General features: G+C 41.0%; 1 protein-coding gene across 2 annotated transcripts in view; it reads right to left on the minus strand.

Annotated features, from left to right (window-relative positions):
- TGFBRAP1 (transforming growth factor beta receptor associated protein 1) overlaps nucleotides 1-16600 on the minus strand; it is a 61137-nt gene that overhangs the window by 29426 nt on the left and 15111 nt on the right. For both annotated transcript variants that reach the window (XM_050921783.1, XM_050921777.1), the window contains exon 4: nucleotides 9052-9206. In XM_050921783.1, the coding sequence (XP_050777740.1) occupies nucleotides 9052-9206 (155 nt within the window). The remainder of the gene's footprint in view (nucleotides 1-9051; nucleotides 9207-16600) is intronic.

Below are 16600 nucleotides of genomic sequence, written 5' to 3' on the forward strand. Positions count from 1 at the left end.
TAGAAGAAGCCAGTTGTTCCAAGATGACTTACCTTCCATTTAAACTTTATTTTGATGTTACTGAATGAGGAGGGTGGAAACTTTACAGACTGACTTCTTGTTTCCTTATCAGTGTTTTCAACTAATTTTTAAAATTCATCTATAGACTTTGTTTGGACGTGTTCTTCCTGGGAAAAGTGGATGCTTGTATCTATTTAGAATGAGGCCATTTGAGAGAGTCCCTTTCTTCTAAACTTTCCTCATCATACTTTGCTTGTTTATACTATTTTTTTTAAATAAAATTATGATGCTAATTAACCTTGCAAATAGGTGAGAAATCAGCACTTCGGTTATCCCAGCCTCATCTCACCATGAACGTCTTACTGAGGAATCAGTTCTGGAAAGAAGTTTTTCCTTGTGGATAGTTGGCTTTATTCATATTAAAAGCATTAAAACAATGTATCAAGTTTGTTTTCAGACTTGTTAAACACAGAAGCCCTTTTAATCTTTTCAGAAGACTAAGAACTATAAAGATAATGAGCCTAAAAAATGAAATGGAAGTTTGGAGAAACATTCAAATAAAGGAAAAAACATTTGAAATTAGAATTTAGGAGTAACACTAAAGCTAGAAATCTAAATTTGTGGATTAAAGGAGTGGTTGATTAGTACAATCAGATTAGTGAGTAGGCAAAAATTTACTTTTCTTGAAGTCATTCTTGAGGCAAAATTCTATATGCTGTTACAGAATGGAAGTGGATATTGGTTCTGGTCATTGCTATGCAGAGACTGGGTCCATATCAACTGTCAAGTCAACTTTCCCCCCCCACAAAAAAAATGAGAAACACATTCCTTATAAAATCGAAGGAGAAACCTCTCAGCATAGTACACACATCAACCCAAATTCATCATCATCATCTTGGCTCCTTAGTCAAGTAGAAGTTTCCAAAGTTAGAGAGAGAACACAGCAGCTTGTTCTATTTTAAGGTCTTAAACAGTAGCTATCACACAATAATCCAGCATTGGGTGATTTGACAGCTGTATTATCTAAGTAGGATGAAGCCAAAAGATATGTGGTTGGTTATTTTGAGGGAAGGGATTGTGTGGAAAAATTATGTCTCAAATGCCCAAACGAAAAATCTACTGATGATTTACCTCTTATCTTACTACATCTGGTGGGCTAAACTTGGAATAATTTCTCCTTTTTGGCTTCAGTAAAGTTATTCCAATTGGTAAGACTCCCTATTGGAAAATGACACTAATTCCTATTAGACTATATGTTAAGATTTTTAAAGAATTTAGAAAAAAATGCAATTGCAATCTTTCATACATTTGCTTGCTTCCTTTTCCTTTTTCATAAAAACTGGTCCACAATGACCTGAGACAAAATTTTACGTAAATATAGTTAAGCTTTTATATTAGGATATTGTTCTGTCATCATGGAAACATCTAACATTTTAATGAACATTTAAATTATATAAACAGTAAAAAAAAAAAAAAGGACAAGGTCTTTAAGAGCAGTTACAAAAAATGTTCTGCATAGGAAGGAAAATCTTGATTTCTTGACCTGATGCCCTTACTCAGAACTGAAAGGAAAAGCAACAGATTAGGAAAGCATTTCTTAATGAGGGGAAGGATGCAGCCTTCTTTATACACTAAACACCACATGTCAGCTATACATGACAAGACTAACCCATTTATTTGGGGATTCTACTTCAGCTGTAGAATTGGAATCCCATTTGTGAACATAGCATAAATAAATTTCTTTATTTTCTTTGTGATGTTAATCTTTCAAATGGTTTTGGGAAAACAGGTTTGTGATCCCTTTGAAAAGCTGGAGTCTGATCTTTAAATAACCCATGGCCAGAAGCCAAGGCTGAGAGCGCTAGCCTGAGTCTGAAGGAATTTTTGGAAGACAATTCTGTTAAAATGGAAGGGTACAACACATGTGAGCAATGTTGCAATAAAAAAAGCCCAAAACCCAGGGTCCAGAATATGAAGAAAGAATTAACTATAAAAGTTCTTCTCACCCTGAAAAAACTAAAGGGATACAGGTCAAGTCTGGGCAAGGATATCAGTTGTTTTCATACATGCACACCGTGTTGATACCTTATGGTAACAGTTATTCTACGTAGCGTACTCGAGATTTAAGCAACAACTTCAAGGTAATTGGCTGTCTCCATGCTAACAATTAGGGGAAATAGAAATGGTTTCTTGAGCGTCTGATTTTACCCATATTTAATGTACTTTCATTGCAATTTTGGGACAATTTTTAAAATTTGAACTGAACTGTATTAGACAAAGCAGTGGATAAATTCCAACACTTTCTTCAGATGTCTGGACAACTGTGAAAGTCACATTTGCTTGCATGTACTGAAGTGTTTGAGATGCCTACGTGGAATAATTTGGTAAATCTTGGAGAAGATTGCTGTTATCTTACATAAAGTACGGAGGAACAGAAGATTTATTCTAAAAAACTGTAAAAATGTACAACTTGAGAAAAACTTTCAGCTGCAGAAGTCTTGAATCATCTTTATTTTTAAATAATGGATTGCAGTTAAATATGTGGCATGAACAGAGTGTGATATGGTCTTTCCCATACTTCATCCATATAACTTAAATGAAAGTAGTACAGGGGAAGTTATCTAGCCTCATGGCATGGAAAAGTGTTAAATATAACGTGACATTGTCCTCGGGGTACCAGTCTTGGTTTGCTTCTTTATGATTTGAAGAAGAGCTTGATTTTTTTTCCTGCCTATTTTGTACCTCCGATATATTGGGAATTAGAAGTCTGGTCTTCCCTGTAATACTTCTCAGCCATCTCAAATATTTGTAGACTGTTGATCTAAGACATCTTTCTCCCACCTATTCATTGGGTACTAGACTTATCAAAGCCATGTATAAAGCCATGATTAAAATTCCCTTTCAGTTTGTCAAACTTCATTTGTTTGTGAAGTTATTACATAAGTTCTCCGTATGCCACATAATTTTCTAGAAAATACCTAAATGTTTTAAAGTAAAAATAAAAAGGGAGGTAGACAAAAGCCATCCAGGATTTCTTATGCATCATTAAAATGAGATTATGATCTTTTCATTTTTTAAAAATTTCACAAGTCACCTTCAAAGCTTAACACTGACATAGCACTTAAGTTGTAGTTTGGGAACTTAATGTATTACAATCTTATTCCCTGGGCAAGTTAGTAACAGAAAGGCAAGGAAGATGTCACTGGACTCACAAAAATCAACAGAATCATAATTTCAGTGGTTTTACCCTCTATAGCATAGCAGCAGGAGGAGAGGAGAATCGCTGCCTTTTCCTGCCCACCAGCTCCCTGTCCTCCTGTTGGTGGAAATTCTGACAAAACAATTTGTCAGAAATGGGTCAAGTGGGTATCGTTAGAAAGGGCTTTCTCCCACAAACATAACTGTTCCAAACATCAAATCTATAATTTTTATTTTATATATATATATATATATTATTTGAGAGTTTATATTTTAACACAGGGATGTATTGCTTACATAAAAAGAATGGTCTTTGGTAGTCCTAGGGAAGTTAACTTTGATGAATAAATGTTTTCAGTCCTACCATATCAAGGCTATCATTCTAGGGCAACATTACTAGACATGCTGTCACCCTAATCCTCGTTCATGCCATATTCGCATATCTCCGCACAAGGCAGGCTGCTGGCCAAACATTTGAAAGGTGGTGAGCATCTGGTCTTTGCACACGGGTATTTGATCATCAGAAGGATTGATTTGGGAGTGCCTGGTAATTCACACAACTGCTGTGATCAATCCAACTTCCAAGACCTATCCAGGCCTGAAGGGAAGGTAGTTTGGGATGTGCTTAATTATCTTGGAGCCATCGCACTGATTGAAAATTTACCCTTTTAATAGCAGGTAAATACACCCCTCATTGGTGACAAGTTCTCTCTATTTGTCTGCTTCTTGGAAAGTATCCACCAACGTAGATCTGCCAGTGTCATGTTTGTCTTCAAACAGTAAACTCCACACATGAATGCCTCCAATGCATTTGACCTCACCAGTGACTGTCTCAGTCATTCAGAGCTAGGAGAGATACTTTCGAGGTTGAATTAAATGCTTTCCAGTAAGATAAAATTATCTTTTCAGCTCATGTTACAGTAATGTCACATCCTGAAAGGGTGTGGAAACATGGTAGCGCAGTGACTTTTAATAGTTTGTGATAGAAACATTTAGGGATATACAGCGATTCTATTCTCCAGTAGTAGGCACAAAAACAATCTTGTGAAAGTCTTCTGCAGCATCCCACAGAGAGCACTAGAACATCTGTGTCTTGTGCAAAAATTGAGTTTAGTAGCACTTCTCTTTGTGACACTGATGGCATGCAAGAAAATTCTAATGGCAGCCTACTCATGGGAACTACTAAGAAACTCCACTGAACAGCATGAGGCAGCAGCTTCATTATTCTATGCGACAATAAAAACCCTCGTGCAATTCTTTACATGCTGGAGCATTTTTCCTGCAAGATCCTTTGTGCGAGTATGAGACAGTAGCTTCTTCATTGCAACATTGGGGATGTTTGTGGAATCAACAATTTTGTATTAGACAGGTGCAATGCTATGGAGTCTTCTTTTTGGTAAGATTTTAAATTGATTCTTCTGCATACATGTCAAACATGAGGTGGACTTCAACGTGGGTCCAGTATTTTCTCTGTAGCCTCATAATTCAGCGTTCAACCAAATTCAGGCAGGTGTTACAAGTTTCTGGTTTGCTGAGAGCTTGTCCCTCAGCCATTCCAACTATGATTTCTATGCTAAAAGGCCTCTTCTGGCATAAGGCACTGGGTCGCATTGTCAGGAGATGCTGGCTTGGGAATACCATGCCCCGCATGCACTGGATTGCCTTTTGTCTTGCACATATGCTCGTTATCATGCTGCCTGGTAGGTGACACAGCTAAGAGTGCCAGTCCTAGGTCAGGATGCCAGAAAGTAGGGCATGTACCCCAACCTGGTGGTATATTCTATCATAAGATTTCACCAAGTCAAAATACTATACTAGTTATTATGAAGCCAAAGACAATCCCTTTCAGGGACTCTAGCCCCTCATGCAACACCCAGTCAAACTAGACTTCTGCAATAAATTATTAGAACCCCAAAATCACATATATTAGGTTCTTCCAGATCCAAAAACCACACAGACATCCCTGGTCAGAATATATTTCAGATCTTACCTAAAAAGCATACTGGCAGCCAAACCTTTAGTAATTAAAAACTAAAGCTTTATTAAAGAAAAAGGAAGAGTTATTCAGAGGTTAAAATGAATCGTATACAATACAGTTGATTTCAGAGTTTGTCGATCAAGAAAATAGTAGTGATGTTAAATCTGCCAGTTTTTAATAAGTCTCTCTGGTTCATCCCAAACATTAGGGTCTTCTGTCATTGCTCTAAGCTCTTCTTTGTTAGACATCATAATTGAAAAATGTGTAGCAGGAAAGAGACAAACGAGTGTCACAGTCTGCAATTTATACTCTTGGTCCAGGTACATGAGAAGTTTAATGGCAAAACATGGAGTCCTGGGTCACATGTGCCTTGCTGAGACATGAGGTAAGCATTGCCTATGCGCTGCCTGAAGAGGCCACAGGAGGAGCCCCTGGAAGAGCTGATTGTTCTTAATAGGCCAAGCAGGCTGGTTAGCCTTGATATAAATCTGTTTTGGGGGTGTTACCCAAAAACACAACAGGTTTGAGATACAAATACATAGCAAAGTTTCATAACTTCATATACAATGACATGCATATAAGCAGGATAATATTCTTAGAAAACTATAACTTTTCCAATGATACCTTACCTGATTTATCACAACTGTGCAACAGTGGTGATATATCAATGATGATACACTACTGGAAACACGGTCACCTCTCTTTTATACAGCGTCATGCCTTGTTCCATCACATTAGAACATATATTGTGGTACCATGAAGAACTTGTACTTCCCCAAAGTCTCATACAGATCAGCACCACACTGAGATTAGGACGCAACTAGGACATGAGCAAAACAGTGATCTGTCTGCATTTAGCTCTGACCAACTTCGCTCTGACTTTGATCTTTGCATTTAAGCACAGCTTTAGCCTGTTCTTACCTGGAGCCTATAGACATATGAAGTCCTCAAAACCCAAAGAATTACCAAGGCTCCAGCAAAGTCATGACCTAAAGTAGCCATTCATCTCACTATTGAAGACGTCTTCCATCTCGACATTAATGAGCTCCAATCAATTATATGCGAATAGGTTGCCAGTAAGAGTAAGTACATCTTGTACCTTTAAAATTGCCCCTTCCTGGCATTTATCAGCGGTGGGCAACCTGCGGCCTGCCCACCACTGGTTTAAATGGTGAATGGTTACTTCTGCTATGCTTAAAGTTTTGTTCAAAATTCAGTTGAGTTTTGGGGGGGAGGAAGGGAAAAAAGAGCATATGGATGCTGTGTCATACTCCACCAATCTCTCAACAGCTTTCATCACTCTGTTTTCATGTTCTGGGGCTTCATCTAAACCAAGTGCACAAAAGGGAACTGGCAACCTTTTAAAAACCCAATTTCCTTTTCAAAATTCCTCCCAAATATATAATCAATACCACTGAATTGCTTCTTTTTTTGCCAGTGAAGACAAATCAACTTGAAGCACTCCTTCCATTTACAACAATCTGTAACATAAAAAAAAATTAATCAGGTATCACATTCTGAGCATTAACTTATAACAGTACCGTTAGTTGAAAGCCGAAAATTAACTTTGTGAGGGCTGCATATTTGACATGTCTGTGTTAAAGTACACTGGAAAAAAAAAGTTGATTTTCAACATTTTCTTGACTACATTTACATAATTGTTTGAGATTTGCCATGTTCGTTACCATTACGTTCCTGGGAGAAAGGGCTTTCAAAATGCTACCAAACTCAACCCATTTCCAATAACACTGTATTATCAGTTTCCACCAACTGGACGACCTAGAAGAACAGTAATTCCCCCACTGCCTTGCTGCAGAGGGTGACATCATTAAAATTATAATTCTGCATTTTTTTTAAAACAAAAAACAAACAAAAAAGACACCTCCCTTGACTTTCTGTCATTAACCTGCCCACTGAATTACAGATGCTCCCACACTATTGAGAAAAACTCATTGTTAAATGTCATTATACTGACCAAAGAAGGCCTCAAAGAGAAGGAAGTCAGAGAAAGATGATTAATGATGCTTTGGAACAATGATATATTTCTACAAGTTTAAAAATGTCATTTACTTGGATAAAAATACATCTTATTTCAATCAGATTCATTTATTGGGTCAATGTTTTATTATATTTTAATTTCTTGAGCACGTTAAGCTTATTTTGTAAGAACTATGTTCTTTTAACACATTTGTGGTGACTTCATGCTATTTCTCTGTATATTTGGGCTTCCACTAAAACAGTGTTTATTACTATATTTACTCCACTTTGTCATCTAGGACAGATCTACACTATGAACTACACACCCCTGAGCAAGTTATACTGAGCTAATCCCCGGTGGAGATAGCACTGTATCAATAGGAAGTCTTCTCCCATCAACAACTACTGATTTTCATGGAAGTAGATTAACTGCATCGACAGAAGCAGCTCTCCCATTGGCATAGTAGTGTCTTCAACAAAGCCTGCAGCTCAGAATTTTAAGTGTAGACCTGCTCTTAGAAGCCCATGCACATGTAGAAGGAAGGGAACAGATACACTCATCTCGATGGCTCAACAAAGGCAGTTTCCAACTGAGATTCGGCCTCATGAATGCTTGTGATGATAACCAACAGTCATAACAGAATCACAGGACTGGAAGGGATCTTGAGAGCTCATCTAATCCAGTCCCCTGAACTCATGGCAGGACTAAGTATTGTCTTAAGTCAGCACTGAATTTCACTTTTTAAAACGCATCCATATACAACTAAACCACACATATACATATGTGTAACTACGATTGTATTTGTCAGGAGTTACAACAGGTGCCTGAGTCAAGTCCCATGGGTTCTATTCCTGACTGCCATCACCTCACTTGGTTAGGTCACCTTTGCTTTAGTTTTCCATCCGCCCTTGTTTGTAAGGCATTAGTATTCATAAAGAACTGAGACCCTTCGAGGTCTCAGACTAGAAAAAAAGTGCAATTTTTGTTTATTTTTAATAGGGAGTGTAGTTAACAATGGAACTTATCAAGGGTTGTGGTGAATTCTCTGTCATTGGAATCTCTTTTTTTAATCTAGAAAGGATGTTCTTCTAAAGAGTTATATTCTAGTCCAATCACAATTATTAGATTTGAAGCAGACCATAATCCAGGCAAATTCTATGGCCTCTGTTATGTAGCAGTCAGGCTAGATCACCACAATGGTCCATTCTGGCTGCCTTAAAAAAAAAAAAAAAAAAATCTAGAAAATGTTACCCAAGTGATAGATTTCATAAACTAAATAATAAATATTGCAAAAGAAACTGATCCACATCCAAGCAAACGATTGTTTTTTCTCCTTAAAACCAAAATGTCTTGTTCTATAATCTTAATGTGTTAAATAGTTGGACAGATACTTTACAAAAAAGTATGCCCATGTGGCTCTTCACTTATTCTCAGATTTGGGGTTTGTTTGATTGGTTTTTTAATTATATGCTCTATAGACCATGATTTCAAAGAAATCACAACACTGAAAAAGTGGGATGATTTCACCATGAGGAGGCAAGGAGAACCTATGTAAAAAGCACAACCCATCATTCACTTTTTTATCCATTCTCTCACCATCTCACCTTTATATCACACGATCTCTTTATCAGCATGGTAGAACATGCACCATCTTTTAATGATGCCATTAACACCTTTGAGAAACAACTGTAGAGAGAAGACAACCAGGCAGCAGTACTCAATACTGCTGACTCATTATCACTCCAACCCAGAGTCAACACAGCAGCATACCTAACTCCTCAGACCCAATGAATAGGAGATATTGGATTTCTCTCTGGAGAGCTCTCACTCTTCAGTTACTTCTTTACCACTGGACCAACTTCCACATATTCTCACATATGTTCAAGGTAGGACAAACCTGAAATTTCTCTTTTGGAATGTTCCTTCGGGCTGCCTTTGCTAAGACTAGGGCTTCTTCCACTCTGTGGCTGGTTAGAAGATCCTGAATTTGTCTTTCTAAAGGTAATGGCACCAAGATGTACACACCTTTACTGGTGGCTACAATTACCTTTCCTGAGTAGAGAAGACAAAAAAAAAATTGGCAATTGGCATTTTGAACAGTACGAACTGATTTCTAGAGACTTCATTAAACGTTACCATTGCTATAGAATAACAATGATATAAAAATGTAGTTGTCTTTGTTTTCAAGTTCTGAAGCTCATCTTTGTAATTAATATATTTAACAAATTTTATACTATACCAGGGATCGGCAACCTTTGGCACGTGGCCTGTCAGGGTAAGCCCCTGGCAGGCCGGGCCAGTTTGTTTACCTGCTGTGTCCGCAGAATCAGGATTGCGGCTCCCACTGGCCGCGGTTCGCTGTTCCAGACAATGGGGGCTGTGGGAAGGGCAGCCAGCACATCCCTCAGCCTGCACCGCTTCCCGCAGCCCCCACTGGCCTGGAGTGGCGAACCGCGGCCAGTGGGAGCTGTGATCGACCGAACCTGTGGACATGGCAGATAAACTGGCCCAGGCCGCCAAGGATCTTACCCTGATGGGCCGTGCGTCAAAGGTTGCCAATCCCTGTACTGTACCTTTAAGTTTGTCCTTAAACTACAAAACTAAATTTTAAGTCCACTCAAACTAGTAATTTTTGTTTATTTTCACAGACATAAGTGTGTGTTCTAGTGCAGAAAGTTTTCTGTACATCTTAACGTACCACAAACCAGGGGAAAAAAGGTGCATCCCAGCCTGCAAACCTGTATTTGCATATTTGTCAGGGAAGAGTATTTTTCATGGTCATTTTAACAGTCATCACAAAAGGGTGTGAGAGTACATTGTGCAGAAGTGGTAAAAATTAATAATACAAGGCTGGGATACCCTGTGATTACACAGATACACGGGCTCTCTCACATACACCCCTCACTAAACTGGAAACATTCCAATTTACAATTGCCAGAGACAAAACCAGAAACAACATACTCTTAACACAAGTGCCACCTTGTTCTGTGACCAAGCTCTTAAACCAGACATAGAGCAACATACAGCTGATTGTTGGTGTATTATGAGTTCTGAGGGTTGGTCAGAGTGTTTTGCATTCCATTGGCTCACAGGGAGAGCAACATTACCTATATTTATATTGCTTAGATGATTCATGCTTTAGTGAACTGTAGGCTTGAAAACAGGTTCCAGTGCAACTTAGCAAGGTTCTACCATAATATACAAAGCTATATTATATTCAATGTAGATATGAAACTGAAATCCATAGCGAAAGGAAAGCTAACTTGAAATCACTTCTAAAGTTTTTTTGGCATTGTTTTTATGGATACCACCTATGCTTACTAAACAAAAAAATTGGTATTTTCATTTTTTTTTTACTATCTGCATTTGTCAGCTTTTTCAAATCGCTTGTTTACCTGGTTTCTGATCATCTTACAGAGCAACCAGAGACAGAAAGTGTTATAAAAAGTGTGATTCCACACCTACAAAAGGGTTTGGCAGGAGGAGGCGGAGTCATCTGCAGATGTATTACACAAACAACTCAACTCACTTACAAAAATTTTAAGTTGACAGTGTTCCTTTGAAGGAAAAAATTGTGTAAAATTACAAGTGAGGGCTCCAGTGGCAGACACACGTGCTCCACTTTATGCACAATGGTATCAGTCAGACGACTCGTGCATAAAGTTTGCCAGTGCTTTGCTTTACTCAGTTCAAAACCAATCTCATAACTGGAGGTTCTTCGAGATGTGTGGTCCCTATCTGTATTGCACTGGAGGTTACACATGCGTACCATGAGCCAGTAGCTGGAAAATTTGAAAGCAGCGTCCATTGGTCCACGTACATGTGCTCTGGCTCACCTCGTGCCTCCGACCGAGGGCATAAATAGCAGAGCAGACCGACTGCCTCTCCAGTTCCTTCTCCATCGTGAATCAGAGGAGAAGATGGCAGGTGGTGGAATACAGATAGGGATCACATTCCTCATGCAAGGGCTTGGCTACACTTGAGAGTTACAGCGCTGGTGGTGGCTTTACAGCGCTGTAACTTACTCCCCGTCCACACTGGCAAGGCACATACAGCGCTGTATCTCCCTGGCTAGAGAGCTGGCTGTACTCCACCTCAGCGAGAGGAATAAAGAGAACAGCACTGCTCTTGCAGCACTGGGGTGCCAGTGTAAACAGTGATTAATCTTACTATGCTGTAACTGACCTCTGGAACCTTCCCATAATGCGTTTTAAGTCAAGATAACACTCTTTGTTTTGTTGTGATGCCTTTCTTTGTTTTGTTGTGAACTCGGGGCTCCCAGAGCTGCTTATCTAAAAAACAAACCCAATTACTGTTTGCTCAAGCAGAGGGATGAATGTCCACAGCCAGTGTTTGCTTGAGGAGAGAAGCAGCCTGGGGGGGGGGGGGGTCCGTTTTGGAGCAGCTGCTTATCTGGTCTGAATGAGGGAGGGGTGGGGGAAGGGGTCGAAACTTTTAAAATGATTGAAGGTTGGTGCTGTGTATCTTCCAGTCCTTAGAACTTGCAAGGCAGGGAGCTGACACAGTGTTAGCTCCAAAAATCCACTCTGTCTCCCCCACGCTCCCTGTCACACTCCACCCCACCCCCCTTTTGAAAAGCACGTTGCAGCCACTTGAACGCTGGGATAGCTGCCCATAATGCACCACTCCCAACACCGCTGCAAATGTGGCCACACTCCAGCGCTGGTAGCTGTCAGTATGACCACACTGCAGCGCTTTCCCTACACAGCTGTACGAAGACAGCTTTAACTCCCAGCGCTGTACAGCTGTAAGTATAGCCAAACTCTAAGTAACCTACTCTTCTTCTTCCAGTGATGGTCCCTATTGTATTCCACTGAAGATGATTAACGAGCAGTACTTAAGTAGGAGGAGGATACAAAGATGTAAACAGTAGGCTGAGCAAAGGACAGCCCTTCTAAACAAGGCATCAGTAGGAGTCCTGGACTAGAGTACAGTGTCTCGCAAAGGTGTGAACAGAGCCCCATGTGGCTGCTTTACAGATATCAAGAAGGGATACCTTCTGAAGAGATGCCTTAGTCATTGCTTGTGCTCTCGTGGAATGAGCTCTTATCCATGGTGAGGGGTCGGAGGGAAGGTTTGATAGTGTAGAATTCAGCCAGAGACCCATTTGGAGATCCTCTGAGTAGAGATCACTTGTCCCCCAAGTCTGTTACAGTGATGAATAGTCTCTGGGACTTCCTAATTGGTCTTTTACCTACCAAGACCATCACCAAGGACTGCTGGACATCGAAGGTGTGGACTCTGTTCCTCTGAGGAAGTGTGCAGTTTAAGAAAGAACACAGCTAAATGGATTGATTGGGTCAAGTGGCTCAAGTGAAATTTCAAAACAATCTTGGGGGGTGAATTTGGGGTATAAACAGAGTGGAACTTTATCTTCATGGAATACAGCACAAGGAGGATCCGCCATCATTGCTCCAAGCTTGCCAATCCTTCTGGCTGAGGGGATGGCTACAAGGAATACAACTTTTGTGGAGAGAAGGAAAATGGAGCAGGAAGCTAGGGCTTTAAAGGATGGCATTGTGAGTGCTGACAGAACAAGGTTCAAGTCCCACAGAAGGGTAAACTTATGAATAGGTGGAAAGGTTCTGATCAGGCCTTCCCAAAATCTAATGGTCAGTGGGTGAGTGAAGACTGAATAATCTTCAGAAGGAGGATGGGAGGCACTAAATCGCTACCAAGTGGACTTGTAAGGAGCTGATGGATAGCCCTGATGCCTTTATGAAAAGGATATAGTCTAAAATGAGAGGGATACCCGCACCTTCTGGAAGAACGTTCCTTTGATGTGTCTGAGAAGAAAAACATCTCTACTTAGCCAGGTAGCATTGCCTAGTGGAATCCTTCCTAATGTTAGAGAGTATGTCTCATACGACTGCGGAACAGGAGCGTTCTAACGATGATGCCCATCCAAAAAGCAACCCCTGAGGTAAAACGAATACGGATTGGGGTGCTTGATCTTGCCATTTCACAAGGCCAGCAGCTCAGGGAATGTTGGGAAGATGACTGCTACTCAAGATTACATGCACAGAAGATTTAGGAACCCAAATTGTTTAAGCCAGTAGGGGGCAATCAGGATAACTCATGCCCTGCCAGCTTTTGCACAAAACTCGTGACAAGGGTTGTAGCAGAAGGCATGCATAGTTCAGGCAATCTGACCAAGGAAGAAGTAATCTCTCACCTTGGGAGTGGTGACCTGGGCCTCCCCTGCAGCAGTGTGTTGCATTTTCTGTTCGCTATGAAGGTGAACTAATCTCTGATTAGGGTGCCCCATAGATCAAAGATTGTGCAGCACCAAGTTGTGAAGCTCCCACTTGTAGTCAATTGAAAAATGTCAGCTGAAGGAGTCGGAGCATATTTTGTTTTCTGGGAAGGTAGGCTGATGATGGGGTGATTTGGTTGCCGATGCACTAGTTCCACAAGATAACTGCTTTTGTGCACAGGGAGACGGATCTTGCGTCTCCCTGTTTATTGATGTAGAAGACTGTCATAACATTGCTTGACAGCATAAGGATGCAGTGAGTGCGGATGAACAGGAAAAGAAAAAAAAAAAAAAAGGCCTCGGTATGCTTTCCGGACTGCTCATATCTTCAGAATATGGATGCGCGTCCTAGACTCTTGTGACGTCAAGGTGCCTTGTGCTGTGTGGCTGTCCAAGTGAGCTCCTCAACCAAAAAGGGATGCATCTGTAGTAATGGTCCTGGTCTGGAGAAGTGAGAAGAAAGGGGACATCGACTCTCATCTGTGAAGGATTTGTCCACCACAGTAGGAAAGAAAGCTACCATGCAGTTCACAGGATGGCGGTTTGGAGAGTATATCAACTGGAGCCATATTTGAAGGCAACGAAGATGGAGTCTTGCGAACAGAGTGACGTGAGTGTATGATGCCATATGATCTAAAAGAGACAGGCATGTTTTGACCAGTATTGGAGGGCTGATTGCCATTGGGGCTATAATACTATTCATGGTCTGAAACCTGTCCCTTGGCAAGTATGCCCTTGCAATAATCGAATCCAGAGTGGCCCCAATGATGTCCAGAGACTGTGCAGGGGTGAGAATAGATTTTTCTGCATTTACACTGACCCCCAGGAAAGAAAGGAGGTGTAGCATGGGCCTTCTGGCATGACTTGGCAACAAGGAACAAGTCATCAAGGCAGGGGAAGACAATGAGACCGAGGTATCTAGTGTGAGCTGCCATTACTGCAAATACTTTAGGAAGCATCTGTGAGCGGGATGAATATCTACATGAGAGTAAACATCCTTCATATAGAGAGCTGTAAACCACATCCTTTTCTAGTGATAGTATTACAGGAGCCAGCATAACCGTATGAAACTTGAGTTTGCAAATGAAGTGGTCAGGGTGGTGGTGGTGGAGAATTCGTCTCCATGCACCCTTCTTTTGGAGTATAAGAAAATAAGTCCAATAAAAGCTGCCTCCTTGGTATTCAGGGGACACATTCTATTGCTCCTCAGTCTAATAGGGAATCCACCTCTTGCTTGAGAACAGTCTTGAGAGCAGTCCCCTAAAGTTAAAGGGGAAGGTGACTGTGGAGGAGGTAGGGAGGCCAACTCATTCATATAGCCTGAATGGATGATGTTCAGCATCCACTGGTCTATTGTTACTGCACTCCACGTGTTGACAGAGTGCACTAGACTCCGAAGATCCTAGCTGCAGTGGGTGCTGGACTCCCCTCCTCTACAGCAGAGCTAGGGCTCAGCCCCATTTTATCACTGTTATTTTTAGTAAAAGTCATGAAGGGTTGTGGGCAATAAACAAAAATTCACTGAAGTCTGTGATCTCTCTCTGACTTTTACTAAAAAAAACAGTGACAAATCTTAACCTTATTCCTGGGGCAGAGGGTAGCCCTATAGTCCTTCTAGGTAGAGATAGAGGGATGTCAGTCTTCTGACTGAATAACTGATTAATTGAAGGTGAGGTCCTCCACACTATTCCGAACCTTTCTAGGGAACCGTGACACACAGAACCATGACTCTCTAACAATGCCAGTAGACATGGCTCTACAGGATGTGTCAGCAGCTTCAATGGTAAATTTGAGGTCGGCCTTTGCTATTAATTTGCCTTCATCTATCACCACTTGGAAACAAGCTCTGTCCTGTTGTGGAAGACTGTCAGTCAACTCTGAAAACCTGGAGTAGTTCAGAAAGCTGTACTTGACCATTAGTACCTTGAATATTAGTATCCTGAACTGAAGGCTAAATGATAAGAACACCTTTCTCCCAATAGATCTAGGCATTTAACCTCTTTGCCCACAGAAGTAGACCAGGGATGTTGCTATCTAGCCCTTTTGGAAGGTGCTTTGACCACCAAAGAGTTGGGAGAGGGGTGAAAAACAAAGATTAGCCCTTTACCAATCTGAGTAGAGGACGTCAAGGAGTTTGTTCTCAGATTCCTGAATCTCTTCAAGAGGAATCTGTAGTTCACTAGCAACTCTATGAAGACACTCCTGAATTCATTTGGGGGAGTAGGGGAGGAGAGGCGAAGGAGACAAAGGGGTTACTGGTTTGTCTGGAGATGAAGGTGGAAGTCTTGCTGGTTCCAGCAGAACTGCTGGATCCAGTGCATAATGCTCTTCCTTCTCTGAGGGGAGGCAAGGAGTAACTCCTTAGCAGATCTGATCAACTCTGCAGGGGCGTATTGGTCCAAGGGGCCCCAATACGGCCAGTAGGAAGAGTTGAAAGGGGATGTGGAAGTCTCCTGGCAAGGGGTGACAGCAGCTCAGAGCTAAATGTGGAGGCTGGTCCCAAGGTGTTTTAAGTCTTTCGGGCAGCAGAGGATACGTAGGGTAAGGAAACGGAGAGACAAAGAGTTCCCTGGCCTGCTCTGATTGAGGTGTTTTTGAAGCTGGAGTTCCTCCTCTTCTCCAGTACGGCTGGGGAACAAGAAGCAGATATTGTACCTCACTGTGATGGTCAACTTCCCTGAGGCAGTACAAGTAGCATTGGTAGTTGTCGCTGATCAAGAAGTATCGCTGGCAAGAAGCGCAGAGTTTGAAGCATGGAGTCGCGGGCACAGTCGAGTACCCACATAAGGTACAAGGGGTGGAGAGGAGGAGAAGTGTTCCCCAAAGATTAATCTAGCATTAAACTATGAAAACACTAGAGGGGTAGCCGTGTTAGTCTGTAGCCACAAAAACAAACAACGAGGAGTCTGGTGGCACCTTAAAGACTAACAGATTTATTTGGGCATACATTTTTGTAAGTAAAAACCCCACTTCTTACCCAAATAAATCTGTTAGTCTTTAAGGTGCCACCAGACTCCTCGTTTTTATGAAAACACTAAAACAGTACAAGATACTAAAAACTATTTACAAAGCAAAATCTTATCATAAGGGACAAAGTTGAAGCTACAGAGGTTGTGACCTAGATCATGTGGCAGTGAGAAGGAACTGGAGAGGAAGTCAGTCTGCCCCA

The sequence above is a fragment of the Gopherus flavomarginatus genome, chromosome 1 (genome assembly GCF_025201925.1).
Source record: "Gopherus flavomarginatus isolate rGopFla2 chromosome 1, rGopFla2.mat.asm, whole genome shotgun sequence".
NCBI classification, from domain to species: Eukaryota; Metazoa; Chordata; order Testudines; family Testudinidae; genus Gopherus; species Gopherus flavomarginatus.